Source organism: Caretta caretta, chromosome 1 (genome assembly GCF_965140235.1).
Source record: "Caretta caretta isolate rCarCar2 chromosome 1, rCarCar1.hap1, whole genome shotgun sequence".
Classification (NCBI taxonomy): Eukaryota; Metazoa; Chordata; order Testudines; family Cheloniidae; genus Caretta; species Caretta caretta.
The window spans coordinates 38,362,004-38,381,392 of NC_134206.1; the positions used below are offsets into that span (position 1 = coordinate 38,362,004).

A 19,389-nucleotide genomic window follows, 5' to 3' on the forward strand; every position below is an offset into this window, starting at 1 on the left:
GCTTACTGAAGAACAGTGTCTTTTTTTTTCCTAAGAAGATGGTGCTTAATTGCTTCCCATTTTCTGTTGTTGATACTATAAACCATACAGTCTTCTAGTGAGGTGAGATTTTTGCACATTTTTTTCTTTACTGTTTTTCCTTTATCTCATAAAGTAATAACAATTTCAGAGCGTGTGCTCATACCCCCTGCAGACATAGTCTGTTCTTGTTTGAAGGCTTATTGGTTTAGTTCATAGGATCCCTTTACTACTTGATGTAATTCTTTTCTCTTGTCTTTCTGTGTTGTTGGCGGACATTACTTGGCCACGCTCTGATATGCAATGTTTTCAGAGTTTATGTTAGAGGGTTTGCCCAGGCCTAATTTTTAAGCCCATCCCAAGCCCCCCTGACCTGAGCCAGAGAGGGTTGAGTGGTTTGCGGTGTGCCCTTCTCACTGGATACCACCCGTTGCTGAACTCGATGTGCGGCAGAGTGAGGCACTGCAACTCCTTGGCCTACACTCTTTGCAGCGTGCACAGGGCAGCAAGGTGGCAGTAGGAACAGGGCGCACAGCCACTGCCACCACTGCAATGACCCCATAGGCAGTCGAGGGTCATCAGAGGCGACCTGACCTGAGCCCAAGAAGACTGCGTTGTTTTCTGACCCAAACCCCAAACTTGTAGTTAGGTTCTGTAGTGTTGCAGGAAGCTCTAGTTTGTAGTACTGCAATTACATAAACCTATTCACAATAATAGTTGAGATGCTGTGGCATTTTTTCCTCTCAATTTACATTTCCTTTCTTGTCTATAATGTGTTTTTATGAACATTTGACTCAATACTATCTGTTCTATTAAAAAGATACATAGAGAAACATGCAATTATGTTGTTGCAAATATAGCTTTCTTAACATAGCAAATATGCTATCTTAACATATATAAATATGCACTTGCACTTAAAAATAAACATACTTAAAGGGGTGGGAATGAACTTTATGGCTCAGCTCACTGGTAATGGATAAGCCTCTTGCTTGAGGGCTATCAGTTTGAAGCTAGAGAGAGTGCAATAATTACTCTTGGGGGAATTCCGCACCAAAAAATTAAAAGTTCTGCGCACAATATTTTAAAATTCTGCATATTTTATTTGTCAAAATAACACAATTTAATCACTTCAATTTCAATTATGTTGGTAATTTTTTTCAAAATACCTGTTAGCAAGTATGTCTAACAATACAGGACCCCCCCCCCCCCCCCCCCCCGCAAAAAATATACTCAGGAAATATAAATAAATCTATTTGATAAATAGATTTCTTACTAGGCATATATATACAGAACTTTGAGTAATTCATTTACATTACAATACAGAAACATGTTTCCTGTACCCCTCAGAAACAGTGCAAAGGCTTGGGAGAGTCAGGGGTAACGGAGGAGCAGAGGGAAGGTGCCTGGGAGTGAATATGTATGGTGGTTGGGTGTGGGTGGGAGAAATATGGAATAGTTTCTTGAGGGGAAGGGAGGAGGGATTGTTAGGGAGTTGGGGAGCTTCCCCCATGCAGACTCTGGCTGTCCCCGAGCCTCTCCCATTCAGTCAAGCACATCTGCCCATGTGTCCTTGAATCCCCCCATCCCATGTGGCCCTGGAGCCCCCTTCCATTCAGCCCGGGCTCAATGCTGTCACCCCACTAGCTCCTGAGCCTAGGACCCAGTCTGTCCTCCCTCCCCCCGCCTATGACTAGCCCTTCTGAGCCCCAGTCTGTGACCCCTTAGCAGCCCTGTGTGCCCCACCCCACTCTGCCTCCTAACCTGGCTCCGTGGGCAGGCTGCTGTAATGAATACTTATCAGAATATATCAAAGCACTTTGCAAAGAAAGACAGGTTCATCCTCATTTTACAAATGGGAAAACCAAAGCACAGAGATGAAGTGACTTGCCCAGGGTCACTCAGCACAGCAGTGGCAGAGTTCAGGCTAGAACCCAGGTCTTCTATCTGCTATACTCTTTGAATAGGTTGGCTATAGTTCAATTCCCACGTTACAGGTGGTATTAACTGGCACCATGCAGCAACTAAGGATTGAATTGGGCTTTTGAGAGCTAGCTACCCTCTTACCCCTGAAATGTTCTGTCTGCCTCATGCCATAATGATGAGTATGGTATAAGAATAAAAGTAGTGTGGGGAAGCTCGTGCTTATATGTTTTGTGGATAAATAGGATGTCAGTCTCTAGGGTCTGTTAATCTGGCATCTTTCACTAGCACTGCATTTACCACAATAAAGTTAAAAGAATCACTTATTGAAACTTTGCCAAATTTTCTAACTCTGCACTGTATAAGAAATGTAGCCTTCTTTTTTATTTCTTGGCATACCTCTGTAGGACTCTCAATACTGGATACCGTATAAACGTAACCTCACTTCTTAAAGTCTGTCGCACAAATGAAAAAAGGATTGCACCACTATGCATGCTGAAAAGATCCATTGGAAGCTATGTTCTAGCAGTGAAGCTTGTGGGCTAGAGAAAACATTTCCCCCCCTGATCTTAGCAATCAGGCAGCTAAACCACACCTCACAGATTCAAAAATTTAATTTTACAAAATCAAATAACTGTTGCACCTATTCTGAAATATGTTCAGTCACATAGCAAAATAAATGTAAAAATAATTAGCAAATAAAAGTAACAGTTAATATGGAAAGCAGAAAAATAGTAAAATTACTATATAAAATGTTAAAGTAAAAATAGCGTTTTAGAGAAATTTGTGTTTTAGCAGCTTGAAGTAGATACATCTTTAAGTAGTTCATCCAAAGATTTCCTATTATTGTATTGCTTACGTGGTTTTCTTTGCTGCATCAAGAAAAGCTGGATAAAGTAGGAAATCTTCTGCAGCAAACTAATGCTTTTCAGGTTAGTTTAACAAAAATACAGTGGCTCACTTCGTGGCTTTGATTATTAGTGTGAATTACAAATTCAGAAGTGCTTTCATGTTTGCTTACAAGTGCCACAAACCAGAAGAGAAGAGGATGGCGGTTTCTGTCCACTGACAGAATATAGAACAGCAAAGAACCTGTGAGGGATAACTAGGAGAGAGCCCAGAAACGCCCTATGTAACAGGCACATTTGACAATCTGTGAGGACAAACCGTCTTGCTTCTCCATATAGTCTTGTGGTGGACTGTATATAGGCTGATACTTGAGTTCCAGCCTATGGCTTCCCCTTTAAGATAAAGATGAATAGAATTACGGGGTACTGGAACAATTTGTATAGTGGGGGTGCTGACAGCCATTGAACCAAACTGTAAACCCTTGGTATGATGGAAACCACTTCAAGCCAGGGGGTGCGACAGCACCCCCAGCATCCCTAGTTCCAGCACCTATGTAGAATTATGCTTGTGCGGAGCCTGAAACACATTGCATTTGTAGGGCAAGTGATGAGATTGAGGGAAGGCGGCACACCTTGCTAAGCTGTTAGGGAAAGGAGTATAAGACAGGTTAATAATTGCTACATAACACAACAAAAGTAGGTGACAGCACAGCTTTTCAATACTGCTGCTGCTGCAGTTACTAGTTGTCATAATAGATGTGGTTGCCATCTGATAATACAGTACATTAGCCTGTCGTAAACCATTTTTCCTCCAGTTTTGCTAAGGTTGTCATTTTTTATTTTATGGTGCATTATTTTCAGTGTATTAGTGTACTGACCATGAGGAAGATTTACTTTCTCCAGTGAATTTTTGTATTTCCCTTTATATTTAATGTAGTACAGTAAGTGCAGTATATTACATAACTAAAAATTTCAGGTTCTCCTAACCATTGTTTCCTTCAGATTTATGCGACTCCTTTTCTCGCTCTTGTCAAATATTGATACCAGTTTGCAGACAATCCCCACTGGGGTGAATAGTGGTGTCTTTCAGGACACTGGTTTTTCAGGGATGATGAATGATATGTATGTATACTTCCTAGTGAGTCTTAGTGATCCATTTTGCCATAAGATGATTGCTCTGCTGGCAAGTGTCACTTGTTTCTGAATAATATGTCATTCTGTGTCACTTGATACCTGAATAATATGTCTTTTGTATTTAAAAACACCCTCAAAATTACTGAGGTCTGGACCTCACATCTTATGTGATTCTATGCCCATGTAATCCTTCCTGCTGGATGGGAGCAGATTACCTGTGAAATTGAAACAACAATCTTAATAGTTGTAAAGGTTTGGACTTATCCCTGCGGTGCCTCCTGCTGGTAGAGCGCCCTCTGCAGGCTGGTGATCTGCCTTACCACCGGCCCCTGTGTCCGTCCCAGGAGCCAGTGCCCCTTTCTCTTTACTATCTCCCTGGCAATAGCCCCACACTCTCAGGTTCTGGGTCTCCCCACCCAGGGGAACCCCCACCCCCTAACCCCACCTCGCCTCAGTTTGGGCTACTGCAAGTCCCCTCTTAGCCCCTTGTATCGGGGACAGACTGCAGTGTATATGCCACTCATCACAAGCAAGGGGGTTTTGAACCTGCTGCCTCCGCCTACCCATGGGCTGCCCCTCTGCAACCCTGCACCTATTCGGCCTGTAGTCAGACCTGCAGCCTGAGGCTCTCCAGGCTGGAGCTCTCAGCTCCTCTGGCCCTTCCCAAGCCCTGCTCCAATCTAGGTGTCCTACTCGGCACCTTGCAGTAAAGCCCTTTTCCCTCTTACAGGCAGAGGGAGACTGACTGGGCTCCTGGCTCACAGCCTCTTATTGGGGCCAGCTGGGCCTGATTGAGCTGACCACAGCTGCAGCTGCTCCCTTAATCCTGCTGGGCTTTTCCCCACAGCTCCAGCCCTCTCCCCAAGCTGGCCTCAGCCCAGTCAAGGCTAGAGTGGGTAACCACCCAACTACAGTAGTCAACATTAACTATTTCACTGTTGATCACTTCAGCAGAAACATAGGATAATGTGCTTATTTCACCAGTCCAAACTACTCAAGATTCTGAAAGTCCCAGCTATTCCCTACCTGTTGGTCAAAACCTATTGCTTCCCTTTCTTCCAACAACTTCTGCAATGTAGTTGTTTTATCAGTTCACAAATCTAAAGCACAACAGACAGAAAACATGGGTATAGCATAAAATAAATGGTCAGGGTTTGTGCTGATTGACTGTATTGTTATCTTTTCTAGATAGCGCTGCTCATTCCATGGTAGTCATGGGAGAACATGTAGGGACGTGTGGATGGATTTTACTGTTTCTAATGTTGTAGTTTTCGTTTCACTGGTGTCCTTGGAATTTTCTGTTGCACTCAGAAAGCTCTCTGTTAAATGGGATGAATCTAATATGGCAGCTAGATGCTGCAGGGGTTGGAACTGCAAACATAAATGCTGTTTAACACTAAATCTCCACACTTTCTCTCAGCTGAACACTCCCATGCATATGTTCATCCACTTCTTACATACTGTGGTTGGAGCGCAGGAGGGAAGGGTTGTGGAGCTGGAGAGTTCCTTGATAGCCATTTGTCCCACATGATTGGGGGGAGCAACGCTGTGGGTGGCATCCAGAACCATCGGGTCTACTCATCCCTTCAGGTACCTGAACTACTGCAAAGTGCGCACAAGCAGACCCGTGGTGAATGCTGCAGAAGTAGGTGGACTTGAGTGTAACACCAAGGTCATGGTACCAGTCAATGTAAGGTAGTAGCTGTAGAAGCAGCAGTTGCTGTTTGCGGTTTTCCTGTCACGAGAGAGAGGAGGAAGTTGCTCAGGCCCTCCATGTCAACCCAACTATTGTCTGGCTAGTCATGCTGATGAGGGAAGCCAGTGGCTTTAGCCAGTGATATTCAGTCTGTATCTAGATTGTGCATTGGCTGTTGCCATATGTCATAAAAATAAAGGGAAGGGTAAACCCCTTTGAAATCCCTCCTGGCCAGGGGAAAGCTCCTCTCACCTGTAAAGGGTTAAGAAGCTAAAGGTAACCTCGCTGGCACCTGACCAAAATGACCAATGAGGAGACAAGATACTTTCAAAAGCTGGGAGGAGGGAGAGGGACAAAGGGTCTGTGTCTGTCTGTATGCTGCTCTTGCCAGAGACAGAACAGGAATGGAGTCTTAGAACTTTTAGTAAGTAATCTAGCTAGGTATGTGTTAGATTATGATTTCTTTAAATGGCTGAGAAAAGAATTGTGCTGAATAGAATAACTATTTCTGTCTGTGTACTTTTTTTGTAACTTAAGGTTTTGCCTAGAGGGGTTCTCTATGTTTTGAATCTAATTACCCTGTAAGATATCTACCATCCTGATTTTACAGGGGGGATTTCTTTATTTCTATTTACTGCTATTTTTTATTAAAAGTCTTCTTTTAAAAAACTGAATGCTTTTTCATTGTTCTCAGATCCAAGGGTTTGGGTCTGTGGTCACCTATGCAAATTGGTGAGGCTTTTTATCCAACGTTTCCCAGGAGAGGGGGGGGTGCAAGTGTTGGGAGGATTGTTCATTGTTCTTAAGATCCAAGGGTCTGGGTCTGTAGTCACCTAGGCAAATTGGTGAGGCTTTTTACCAAACCTTGTCCAGGAAGTGGGGTGCAAGGTTTTGGGGAAGTATTTTGGGGGGAAAGACGCGTCCAAACAGCTCTTCCCCAGTAACCAGTATTAGTTTGGTGGTGGTAGCGGCCATTCCAAGGATAACGGGTGTAATATTTTGTACCTTGGGGAAGTTTTGACCTAAGCTGGTAAAGATAAGCTTAGGGGGTTTTTTTCATGCAGGTCCCCACATCTGTACCCTAGAGTTCAGAGTGGGGGAGGAACCTTGACATGGCGGCACAGTGGTGGGATTAACCTGAAATCATTTGAGATCCAGTTGAGATTTTTTGAACTAGAAATACAGATTTTAAAAAGGAAATTTTTTTTTCTTTGGAAAGAAAGTCCAGAAAGCAGCTTTGAAACTGAAAGCAGCTTGGTTTCTCTCTGCTTTGTGGCCAAGCAGAGACAAAAGGGGATTATCTTGTGAATTGCAGGTTTTCTTTGCCTGGAGGCAGGGTACTTAACTCCTGCAGGGAAATTCACAGTCTTCCAATCCAGGGTTTTTTTTTTTCTTTTCTTCCTAAAAGTAAATAGGGGGTGTGTGTTCTACCCATTTGCTTTTTCTTTGGGCTGGGTAAGCAGGTTTCCAAGCAGTTGGAGGTTTTTTGCTTTAATTTGGGCCCAGAGCAGAGACAAGGGAATTGTCTTTTTCTGTAGGCTGACAATCACTATCAGAGAATAGGTATTCTATTCCAGCACAGCAAAATTTTACAGCCAAGTTTTGTTTGTTTATTTCTAAACCTCGGGTGTAAAGTTAGTAAAAACAGAGAGGTTAGAATGGCAAAATCCGCGGCTCGACTACAGCTCGAATTAGCCAAATTTCAGGCTGAGGAAAGACAAAGGGAACATGAAAGACAGATAGAACTCATGCAGCTGAAGAAGGAACAAGAAATGGAGGCAAGGAAGCATGTGGAGGAGGAGAGGGAAAAAGAGAGGAAGCATGTGGAGGAGATGGAGAGGATAAAGGCCCAGCAGAATATACCAACAAACCCTAGCAATCCTTCTCCAGGTACCACTTCCCATCCCAGAAAGTTCCCCACCTACAAGGCAGGTGATGATACTGAGGCCTTCTTAGAAAACTTCGAAAGGGCCTGCCTTGGGTACAACATCTCTGCTGACCAATACATGGTAGAGCTGAGGCCGCAGCTCAGTGGACCCTTAGCTGAGGTGGCAGCTGAAATGCCTAAAGAACACATGAACAAGTATGAACTGTTTAAATCCAAGGCGAGAGTCAGAATGGGGATAACACCCGAGCAGTCTCGTCGGAGGTTCAGAGCCCTAAGGTGGAAACCAGACATGTCATTTACCCGACATGCCTACCACATTGTGAAACATTGGGATGCCTGGATATCAGGAGCAAGTGTTAAATCTCCAGTAAATTTGCCCTTCCTAATGCAAATGGAACAATTCTTAGAGGGTGTTCCTGAGGAAATAGAAAGATACATCCTAGATGGGAAACCCAAAACTGTAATTGAGGCAGGAGAGATTGGAGCCAGATGGGTGGAGGTGGCAGAGAAGAAGAAAACTGGTCGCAGTTGGAGCGGAGAGCAGAAGGGACCACCCCAGACCACACCCTATTACCGGGGGCCGCCCAAAGCCCCACCTACCTCCCAAAGAGCCCTCCAGACCCCTTATCGTCCCACCACCCCGTTCTCCAGCAGCCCTCCTCGCCCCAGTGACCCGTCAGCTGGACGATGTTTTAAATGTAACGAGCTGGGGCATGTAAAGGCCAACTGCCCCAAGAACCCCAACAGATTACAGTTCATTGCACCGGAATCACACCAGAGGTCCACAGGCCCAGATACCTCCCAGATACCCTTGGAGCGGAGGGAAACTGTGAGTGTGGGCGGGAAGAAGGTCACCGCGTGGAGGGACACCGGAGCACAAGTGTCAGCTATCCATGCTTCCTTAGTGGACCCCAATTTAATCAACCCAGAGATCCAAGTGACGATTCAACCCTTCAAGTCCAACTCTTTCAATTTGCCTACAGCCAAGTTGCCTGTCCAGTACAAGGGCTGGTCAGGAATGTGGACTTTTGCAGTCTATGATGATTATCCCATCCCCATGCTGTTGGGGGAAGACTTGGCCAATCATGTGAAGCAGGCCAAGAGGGTGGGAATGGTCACCCGCAGCCAGGCTAAACAAGCCGTGAGGCCTAGCTCTGTTCCGGAAACTTCTATCAGGACCCAGTCAGAGGTGATGGACCTGGACCCCAGGCCAATGTCTGCAACAGCAGTAGTGGATCCAGTCCCAGAGACCCAGACGGAACCAGTCCCAGAACCGGAACCAGCCGAACAACCAACACCAGACCCCGTGTCAGCACTGAATCCAGTACTTGCAACCTCAACAACGGAGGGCCCCACCGAACCTGAACTGGCAGCAGCCGATAACCCGACCCAAGAGGCTCAGCCGGAGCCTGAATCCCAACATAGTGCACCAGCGGAGAGCGGTTCACAGTCAACAGAAACAGCTCCATCCCCTATATCGCTTCCAGAGGGACCAAGCCTAGGTCCACAATCCCATGAGGAACTGATGTCTCCAGCATCAAGGGAACAGTTCCAGACCGAACAGGAAGCAGATGAAAGCCTCCAGAGAGCTTGGACGGCGGCACGGAGCAACCCACCGCCTCTCAGCTCTTCTAATCGATCCAGGTTTGTTGTAGAAAGAGGACTTTTATACAAGGAAACTCTTTCTGGTGGACACCAGGAAGACTGGCATCCTCAGAGACAGTTGGTAGTTCCAACTAAATACCGGGCCAAGCTCTTGAGCTTAGTCCATGATCACCCTAGTGGCCATGCTGGGGTGAACAGGACCAAAGACCGTTTGGGGGGTCATTCCACTGGGAGGGAATGGGCAAGGATGTTTCTACCTATGTCCAGTCTTGTGAGGTGTGCCAAAGAGTGGGAAAACCCCAAGACCAGGTCAAAGCCTCTCTCCAGCCACTCCCCATCATTGAAGTTCCATTTCAGCGAGTAGCTGTGGATATTCTGGGTCCTTTTCCGAAAAAGACACCCAGAGGAAAGCAGTACATACTGACTTTCATGGATTTTGCCACCCGATGGCCGGAAGCAGTAGCTCTAAGCAACACCAGGGCTAAAAGTGTGTGCCAGGCACTAGCAGACATTTTTGCCAGGGTAGGTTGGCCCTCCGACATCCTCACCGATGCAGGGACTAATTTCCTGGCAGGAACTATGAAAAACCTTTGGGAAGCTCATGGGGTAAATCACTTGGTTGCCACTCCTTACCATCATCAAACAAATGGCATGGTGGAGAAGTTTAATGGAACTTTGGGGGCCATGATACGTAAATTCGTAAATGAGCACTCCAATGATTGGGACCTAGTGTTGCAGCAGTTGCTCTTTGCCTACAGAGCTGTACCACATCCTAGTTTAGGGTTTTCCCCATTTGAACTTGTATATGGCCGTGAGGTTAAGGGGCCATTGCAGTTGGTGAAGCAGCAATGGGAGGGATTTACACCTTCTCCAGGAACTAACATTCTAGACTTTGTAACCAACCTACAAAACACCCTCCGAACCTCTTTAGCCCTTGCTAGAGAAAACTTACAGGATGCTCAAAAAGAACAAAAAGCCTGGTATGATAAACATGCCAGAGAGCGTTCCTTCAAAGTAGGAGACCAGGTCATGGTCTTAAGGGCGCTCCAGGCCCATAAAATGGAAGCATCGTGGGAAGGGCCATTCACGGTCCAGGAGCGCCTGGGAGCTGTTAATTATCTCATAGCATTCCCCACCTCCAACCGAAAGCCTAAGGTGTACCATATTAATTCTCTAAAGCCCTTTTATTCCAGAGAATTAAAGGTTTGTCAGTTTACAGCCCAGGGAGGAGACGACGCTGAGTGGCCTGAAGGTGTTTACTACGAAGGGAAATGTGCTGGTGGTGTGGAAGAGGTGAACCTCTCCATGACCCTTGGGCGTATGCAGCGACAGCAGATCCAGGAGCTGTGCACTAGCTACGCGCCAACGTTCTCAGCCACCCCAGGACTGACTGAACGGGCATACCACTCCATTGACACAGGTAATGCTCACCCAATTAGGGTCCAGCCTTACCGGGTGTCTCCTCAAGCTAAAACTGCTATAGAACGGGAGATCCAGGATATGTTACAGATGGGGGTAATCCGCCCCTCTGAAAGTGCATGGGCATCTCCAGTGGTTCTAGTTCCCAAACCAGATGGGGAAATACGTTTTTGCGTGGACTACCGTAAGATAAATGCTGTAACTCGCCCAGACAACTATCCCATGCCACGCACAGATGAACTATTAGAGAAACTGGGACGGGCCCAGTTCATCTCTACCTTGGACTTAACCAAGGGGTACTGGCAGGTACCGCTAGACGAATCTGCCAAGGAAAGGTCAGCCTTCATCACACATCTCGGGCTGTATGAATTTAATGTACTCCCTTTCGGGCTGCGAAATGCACCCGCCACTTTCCAAAGACTTGTAGATGGTCTCCTAGCGGGATTAGGAGAATATGCAGTCGCCTACCTTGACGATGTGGCCATATTTTCGGATTCCTGGGCAGACCACCTGGAACATCTACAAAAAGTCCTTGAGCGCATAAGGGAGGCAGGACTAACTGTTAAGGCTAAGAAGTGTCAAATAGGCCTAAACAGAGTGACTTACCTTGGACACCAGGTGGGTCAAGGAACTATCAGCCCCCTACAGGCCAAAGTGGATGCTATCCAAAAGTGGCCTGTCCCAAAGTCAAAGAAACAGGTTCAATCCTTCTTAGGCTTGGCTGGTTATTACAGACGATTTGTACCGCACTACAGCCAAATCGCTGCCCCACTGACAGACCTAACCAAAAAGAAACAGCCAAATGCTGTTCAGTGGACCGGAAAGTGTCAGAAGGCCTTTAACAAGCTTAAAGCGACACTCATGTCTGACCCTGTACTAAGGGCCCCAGACTTTGACAAACCGTTCCTAGTAACCACAGATGCGTCCGAGCGTGGTGTGGGAGCAGTTTTAATGCAGAAAGGACCTGATCAAGAATTCCACCCTGTAGTGTTTCTCAGCAAAAAACTGTCTGAGAGGGAAAGCAACTGGTCAGTCACTGAAAAAGAATGTTACGCCATTGTCTACGCTCTGGAAAAGCTACGCCCATATGTTTGGGGACGGCGTTTCCACCTGCAAACCGACCATGCTGCACTGAAGTGGCTTCACACCGTCAAGGAAACTAACAAAAAACTTCTTCGGTGGAGTTTAGCTCTCCAAGATTTTGATTTCGACGTCCAACACATCTCAGGAGCTTCTAACAAAGTGGCTGATGCACTCTCCCGTGAAAGTTTCCCAGAATCAACTGGTTAAAATCGTCCTTGAGATGTGGAAAATATTGTTAGTTTTTATGTACTTGGTAGTATATTTAGAGATGCATGTGTCTTATTAACTCTGTTTTTCCTAGAGCTCCAGGAAGAAATCCCAGCCAGTGTTTCACCCTAGCTGAGATTTGGGGGGCGTGTCATAAAAATAAAGGGAAGGGTAAACCCCTTTGAAATCCCTCCTGGCCAGGGGAAAGCTCCTCTCACCTGTAAAGGGTTAAGAAGCTAAAGGTAACCTCGCTGGCACCTGACCAAAATGACCAATGAGGAGACAAGATACTTTCAAAAGCTGGGAGGAGGGAGAGGGACAAAGGGTCTGTGTCTGTCTGTATGCTGCTCTTGCCAGAGACAGAACAGGAATGGAGTCTTAGAACTTTTAGTAAGTAATCTAGCTAGGTATGTGTTAGATTATGATTTCTTTAAATGGCTGAGAAAAGAATTGTGCTGAATAGAATAACTATTTCTGTCTGTGTACTTTTTTTGTAACTTAAGGTTTTGCCTAGAGGGGTTCTCTATGTTTTGAATCTAATTACCCTGTAAGATATCTACCATCCTGATTTTACAGGGGGGATTTCTTTATTTCTATTTACTGCTATTTTTTATTAAAAGTCTTCTTTTAAAAAACTGAATGCTTTTTCATTGTTCTCAGATCCAAGGGTTTGGGTCTGTGGTCACCTATGCAAATTGGTGAGGCTTTTTATCCAACGTTTCCCAGGAGAGGGGGGGGTGCAAGTGTTGGGAGGATTGTTCATTGTTCTTAAGATCCAAGGGTCTGGGTCTGTAGTCACCTAGGCAAATTGGTGAGGCTTTTTACCAAACCTTGTCCAGGAAGTGGGGTGCAAGGTTTTGGGGAAGTATTTTGGGGGGAAAGACGCGTCCAAACAGCTCTTCCCCAGTAACCAGTATTAGTTTGGTGGTGGTAGCGGCCATTCCAAGGATAACGGGTGTAATATTTTGTACCTTGGGGAAGTTTTGACCTAAGCTGGTAAAGATAAGCTTAGGGGGTTTTTTTCATGCAGGTCCCCACATCTGTACCCTAGAGTTCAGAGTGGGGGAGGAACCTTGACACCATATATAGGCAGTGAGAAGGGAGTCTATCTCACAGCACCAACAAGTGAGTGTGACTTGGAGGGTCCAGGTTGTCTGGTGCCAATGGGATATAGGTTACTTAGAACACTCTAAAGATATTTGTTTTTTATTATATGACCTGATTCAAGCAGTTGCATCTATGCAAAAGTACCTTAGCCTTGTTTATATTAGTCATCCTATTCTAAAACTCACCTATAGTGTGTATGTTTTGGCAAATAGCTTTTTACTTAGTACCATAAACAGAAGTTAAAGTTCAAATCCTAGTGTAGTCTTTTTTGACAAAAAGTAACCATGTTCTCTCCCATCTGCTTTTTTAAAATACAGAATACCTCGAATTCAAAATTGAAGAAAGCTACTAAAACCAAAGAAGCCAAAAAAATATTGAAGAGGAAATTTAAAGTCAACACAAAAATTGTCTTTACTGAAGATGGGGAGGTAAGATCGGTTCAAAATACACAGCAGACACTGGTGGTAGCTGAATTTATATTTTCTGTGAAAACAAATATACTTCAAACTGAATCATAGACAGCGCTTCTGATTTTAGGTTTTAACTGGGAAACATTAATAAAACACCCTCAATTAAAAAAATTGTGTTTATCCAATAAACCACTGGAAAAAACGTTGGAAATAGTTACTTGTTTCTGAGGACTTGTTGCGAGCATTACTGCTCCATCTAGACAGTGGTGTGAATTCTGAAGTACACTAACATGTTGTACATTAATTGGTCCATGGAGACCCTGCTGGTGTGCACTAAAGGTTCCCTAGTGTGTTTTAACGTAGGACTGTTTGAAACAGTACTACGTTAAAGCACACTAGGGTACATTAAAAAGAGATTACACCTTTTACAGTATATACTACTATTGTGAGTAATATGCGTAATATTATATAATACAGAGAGAGCCCTCCAAAAAACATATTTTTGGACATCCACATAAAACTCAAATTGCTTAAAAAACCAAACAAACCCTGAAAATGAAATTAATAAACCACAAAAAACCCTAGTTATTCAGTTTGGTCCAGATTTTCAAAAGTACTTTCTGCTCATAATTGAAGCTAGATTTGCAAAACAGCTCAGCTCCCATTTAAATCTAATTGTACTGAGAACAATAGGAGCAGATGTATACTGAACCCTTTTCATATATTCTGATGTTTAAATGCAGGCTCTTGGGTTCTTTTGGAAATCTGGCCCTCCCAACTGCAGAAGAGAAAGTCTCTGGTGTTTTTTAAGGAAGATCTGTCAAATCCCAATGCTATCACTTGAAAAAGTTCTACCAATCCCTTGTATGGCAGTGGAATTAAAAGATGTGTCCCTATTTTTCTCTCAGATGTCCAGTATTTGTAGCTTTCATATGTCATCTGAGTAAAGAAGGTGCCAAGCTTATATACCAAATAGGGGGGAGATAGCTGTGCATTGAACTCTGGTAATTTAATTGGCTATCACCTAACACCATTTGGAAAAATGTATTCATTTTTAAATAGAAGTGAACTGCTGTATAGTGCTAGCCACTCTAGTACTGTTTGGTTGTAACCCAAACAAGCAAACCACAGTGCTGCTTAAATATTAAATCTCTCTAACATGTGATTTCAGAAACATCAGAAGTTTGCTTTGGTTTTTTGTTTTCTGTGTTGAGATAAAAGGTAGCTTTTGTATTAGAGCAGTTTCATCAGTTAATGGGATGTAAACTAAATATAGTGATTACTTTTAAAATTTCTCAGTTGCCTTTGTAACTAAATAACATTCCCACAGGATGCTGAACATTGGGAATACTGTGGTAATATTACTTAGTTATCAAAATTCGAAAGCTTTTAAGGATGGCCTCACTAATAGAAGCAGTCTGTTCAAAACGATAACTAATTTCAGACATGGAAAAATTCCCTCAGTAATTTTTAAAGTATTTACTTCTCCAAGAAACATATTAAAACTAGGCCCTTTAAACGGCTATGGTACATAATGGACAAAACGCTTGGTTAGTAGAGTTACACCAGTAGTAAATTAGGCTCAGTGCATTCACTTGGATTTATAAGATACTGTAGTGAATCAAAAGAGCATGCGATTCCATCCATATACACATTTTAGTAAAGATAAATTTTGTGTGTTTGTAAGGGGTTTTCAAAGGGAAAATATGAAAATTGTTTAAATTAAGCTGAAATCTAAATGCCTTTTTAAATAATTTAACATGCTGCTGCTTTAATGCTGTTTTGGAACAAAAAGTGAATGCTGAGGGGGTGTAGTGTAGTGTGTGTAGTAGCTGATAGAAATTCTCTGCTTTAATTTTTTAGCAAGTGCTTTAAAATATTTCTCTTGCATTCTGAATCATAGATGCTGGTCTGTCAGTTTGTATAATTACGACAATGTATTAAGATTTGTTCATGAATTTATGTGAGGGATGATCATGACAGCAGTTGCACTGTGTTCAGAATATGAAATAGAAATGCTATTCTTATAATAACTCTTAAGGAAGTCTCATAGGGGAAAGCTACTGGAAAAGATTAATCATGGCTTTAAAGATACAAGCCTTAATTTCCAGACATTTGTGCATGCAGTTACCACCATTGCATGTGTAAATTGGGTGTAATTGCATACACAAGTAGTCAGTTGTGCATTTAACTGGCCAATTCATATATATATATATGCCTAATTGGACATACATTTTTAAAGATGCAGTTACACAAAGCTGTCTTAAAATCTGGCCAATAAATTATAGTTCTTTAGTAAGTCAGTTCATAATGCATAGAGGTAATTAGACCTGGTTGTGTTTTTAAAAACACAATCTTGGATACCAAAATTTGAGAAAGGGATTCATTTCTTTTGAACCCCCAAACTGGTACTTGTAAGTATGAGGAGGAACAAAGCATTCAAATTTAGCTGGTGGGTAGATAAGTGTTTCATGTGATCCAGAGCAGTGAACCATAAAGCAACGAGGACAGAGACTAAAAATGAGCACAGGGATTGAACAGCAGCACAACAGAGAACAGGTTTTGAAGTTATTTATAGAAATATAAACTTTGCATCTGTAGAAGATATTCCAACATTCTGATGGGCTCTAATGAAACCACGCTGAAGTTTTACTGTGCTACTTAATATATTTCTCTTTAGTAAAATAAAACTCTTTTAAGACGTGTGTTCTGAATATTGTACACAAATGAATTCATTTTACAACAGGGAATACATTGCAATTGGTTTTATTTGTGGGTATGAAGGACCAGGAGGATGCAGCACAGAGTATTAGTAAATGATCCTCTTTCTCCTTGCCTGACAGCAGATCAAAATTCTGAACTTGTTTTCCCTTTTTTTGCAAAATATATTGGAGTGTCATAAATTTTCTCCACGTATATCCACTCTTTTGTTTAAAGAAATCCTCCCACCCCCATCCACAAGAACTACATTTTTGAAAGGCTACTCCAAAAGAAGGTTGCTTGTCATGTGAACAGATGTTTACAAGATTTTGTTAAATACTTCTGAATCCTTGACTTAAATCTCTGAAACTCAAGATCAAAATAATGCATTGAAGCCAAGCCCATAAGTCATGGGTAATCAACATTCTGCCTGGAAGTCACATTTGGCCCTTCAACACTGCTAATGCAGTCTGGAAGAATAACTAGTAGAAAACTTTACATCTGGCATTCTCTGTAGTCTGTTACAACATGCCACAACAACAAGCATACTCCCACCTACTTGCTTACATACAAGTTCTTCTTCCAGTGCTTGCTCATGTGGATTCCTTTCTAGGTGTTTGTGCGCCCCCATGCACAGTTGTCGGAGATTTTTGCCTTAGCGGTATCTGTAGGGTCAGCTATGGCGGCCTCTGGGGTGCCGTGCTCATGAGTCAGAATATTAGGCACTGCCAGTCCTACACCCTCTCAGTTCCTTCTTACGACCTGTGACAGTTGTTCGGAGCGCCTTCCCCTTGCCTAGCAAGTGGTTAGCGTTTTTTCCTTCACTTCATGCTTTATTGCTTTGTAGTTTTGTTGACGGTAGTTAGCTAGTGAAGTAGTTGTTAAACACTGTAGTTAGTAAGTTAGGGTCCCAGCGGGGACTTTGCCCCAGGTGGGGCATGCACCAGTTTCCAGGTTTTAAGCCCTACAGTGACTGCGACAGGTCTATGCCTGTTAGTGACCCCCATAGCAGCTGCCTAAAGTGCTTGGGGGAATCACATGTAAAAGAAAAGTGTTGCATCTGTAAGAACTTTCGTCCCAGGACACAGAAGGAGAACGAGATCCATTTGATGGCCCTCCTCGTGGAGGCTGCTCTCCGCCCAGCCTCAGAGCCTTCCCAGCCAGACTCGACTCCCAGTACTTTGGCCTCTGTGTGTAGCGCATCCCCGGCACCAGGTTCTACCCAGCACCGCTCCCCTTCGCTGGTGTCCAAGAAGAAATCGAAGAAGCGTGACCCGGAACCGAGCAAGAAAGACCAAAGGGCATTGGGCAAAGGACCCTTTCAGGCAGCCCACTCCCAGTCTCCACCCTCTAGAAGAGGTTTGCCTGGAGGGAGGCGTCTGTCACTGTATGGCCGGCACTGGTCATCCTCCCGCCAATCGTCTCCAGCCTGTGGGAACGTTCCCCAACGTGGTCCAATCTGCCCGCTCCCGGCACCAATCCCCTTATTCTAGGCAACATTCACCCATGGGCACGGTTAGCCGCCAGACTCGGACGTAGACAGCCTCACCGTGGTCACTGGAAGGGGATTCCTCTGGCACGGAAAAGGAGTTCATCCCTTCACCGAATCGGTGCGTAAAGCGTAGTTGGATGCCAGGATGGAGGAGTGAGTGCCCACCCCAAAACCTCCTTTGCCAATTGGAGATGAAGCCCCGGGTCCTCCCCTGGTCGTCCAGTTGGCCTCATTCAGTGTAGATGAGGCTGTTGCGGGGCCCTCTCACGCTATCCCACTGGATGATTTTGAGGAGCACCAAGCCCTGCTCCAGAGCGTGGTCACAAACTTAGGCCTAGAGGTGGAAGAGATGGTAGAGCAATCGGATAACTTCTTTAATATCCTCTCCTCATCACCCCCGGATGTGTTGCGCTTCCGGTGCACAATGGGGTCCTAAAGAGTATCATTAATGATCTGGAGGATGGCGTGGATTGCACCCTCAGCAAGTTTGCGGCTGACACTAAGCTGGGGGGAAAAGTAGATATGCTGGAGGGTAGAGTTAGGGTCCAGAGTGACCTAGACAAATTGGAGGATTGGGCCAAAAGACATCTGATGAGGTTCAACAAGGACAAGTGCAGAGTTCTGCACTTAGGACGGAAGAATCCCATGCATTGCTACAGGCTGGGGATTGACTGGCTAACGGCAGTTCTGCAGAAAAGGACCTGGGGATTACAGTGGACGAGAAGCTGGATATGAGTCAGCAGTGTGCCCTTTTTGCCAAGAAGGCTAACGGCAGTGGAGGGGTTCCCTTGGGAAATGAGGGGCAAAGGGTTCTACTCCCACTGTTTTCTAATGGTGAAAGCAAAAGGGGGCCTAAGATCCATTCTGTACCTGTGGCAACTCAACAAATATCTCAAAAAGTTGAAGTTCCGCATGGTCTCCTTGGCCTCCATCATTCCCTCCTTGGATCCGGGAGACTGGTATGCTGCTGTTGACTTGAAAGACACTTATTTTCACGTTTCCATCTTCCAAGGACACAGATGGTTTCTCCGTTTTATGGTGGGACAACGTCATTTCCAATTCATAGTGATCCCCTTTGGTCTCTCATCGGCCCTGCGGGTAGTCACAAAATGCATGGCTCTGGTAGCCACTTACCTAAGACATCAAGGTGTCTAGGTCTATCCTTATCTCGATGATTGGCTCATCAAGGGCAGATCGCGGGATCAAGTGCAGAGGAGTGTCGATCTGGTGTGTTCTACCTGTCGTGACCTTGGTCTATTAGTAAACAAAAAGAAATCGTCCCTCATACCAGTGCAACGGATAGAGTTCATGGGGCGGTTCTTGACTCCGTGCCGTTCAGAGCCTTCCTTCCGAAGGCCCGTTTCCAGGCCATGTTGGGCTTGATCTCCCATATAAGGGGCCACCCGCTTACCACTGCCCACACCTGCCTGAGGTTGTTAGGCCACAATGCAGCTTGTACTTAAGTGATCTGTCATGCTCAGCTCCATCTCCGGCTGCTGCAAGCATGGCTAGCGTCGGTCTACACGCCCAACGGACACAAGCTAAACCTGGTAGTCACAGTGCCGGACCACATCCGGGTATCACTTAAATGGTGGTTGGACTCTGAATCGGTGTTGAGGGGGTTCCCTTCATGGCTCCATCCCCATCGCTGTCCCTGGTTTCTGGTGCCTCGGACCTGGGCTGGGGAGTGCACTTGGGCAAGCTCAGCACACAAGGCTGCTGGTTGTGGGATGGTTGCTCCCTCCACATAAATGTCAGGGAGCTCAGAGTGGTTCATTTGGCTGGCTAGGCTTTCCAGTCCCACTTGAAGGACAAGGTGGTACAAGTCCTGATGGACAACACTGCTGCGATGTTTTATATCA

General features: G+C 44.7%; 1 protein-coding gene across 3 annotated transcripts in view; it reads left to right on the forward strand.

Moving 5' to 3' along the window:
- Nucleotides 1-19,389, forward strand: part of DDX10 (DEAD-box helicase 10) — a 377,623-nt gene that overhangs the window by 232,501 nt on the left and 125,733 nt on the right. For all 3 annotated transcript variants that reach the window (XM_048844745.2, XM_048844755.2, XM_048844735.2), the window contains one exon: nt 13,243-13,353. In XM_048844745.2, coding sequence (XP_048700702.1) covers nt 13,243-13,353 — 111 coding nt within the window. The remainder of the gene's footprint in view (nt 1-13,242; nt 13,354-19,389) is intronic.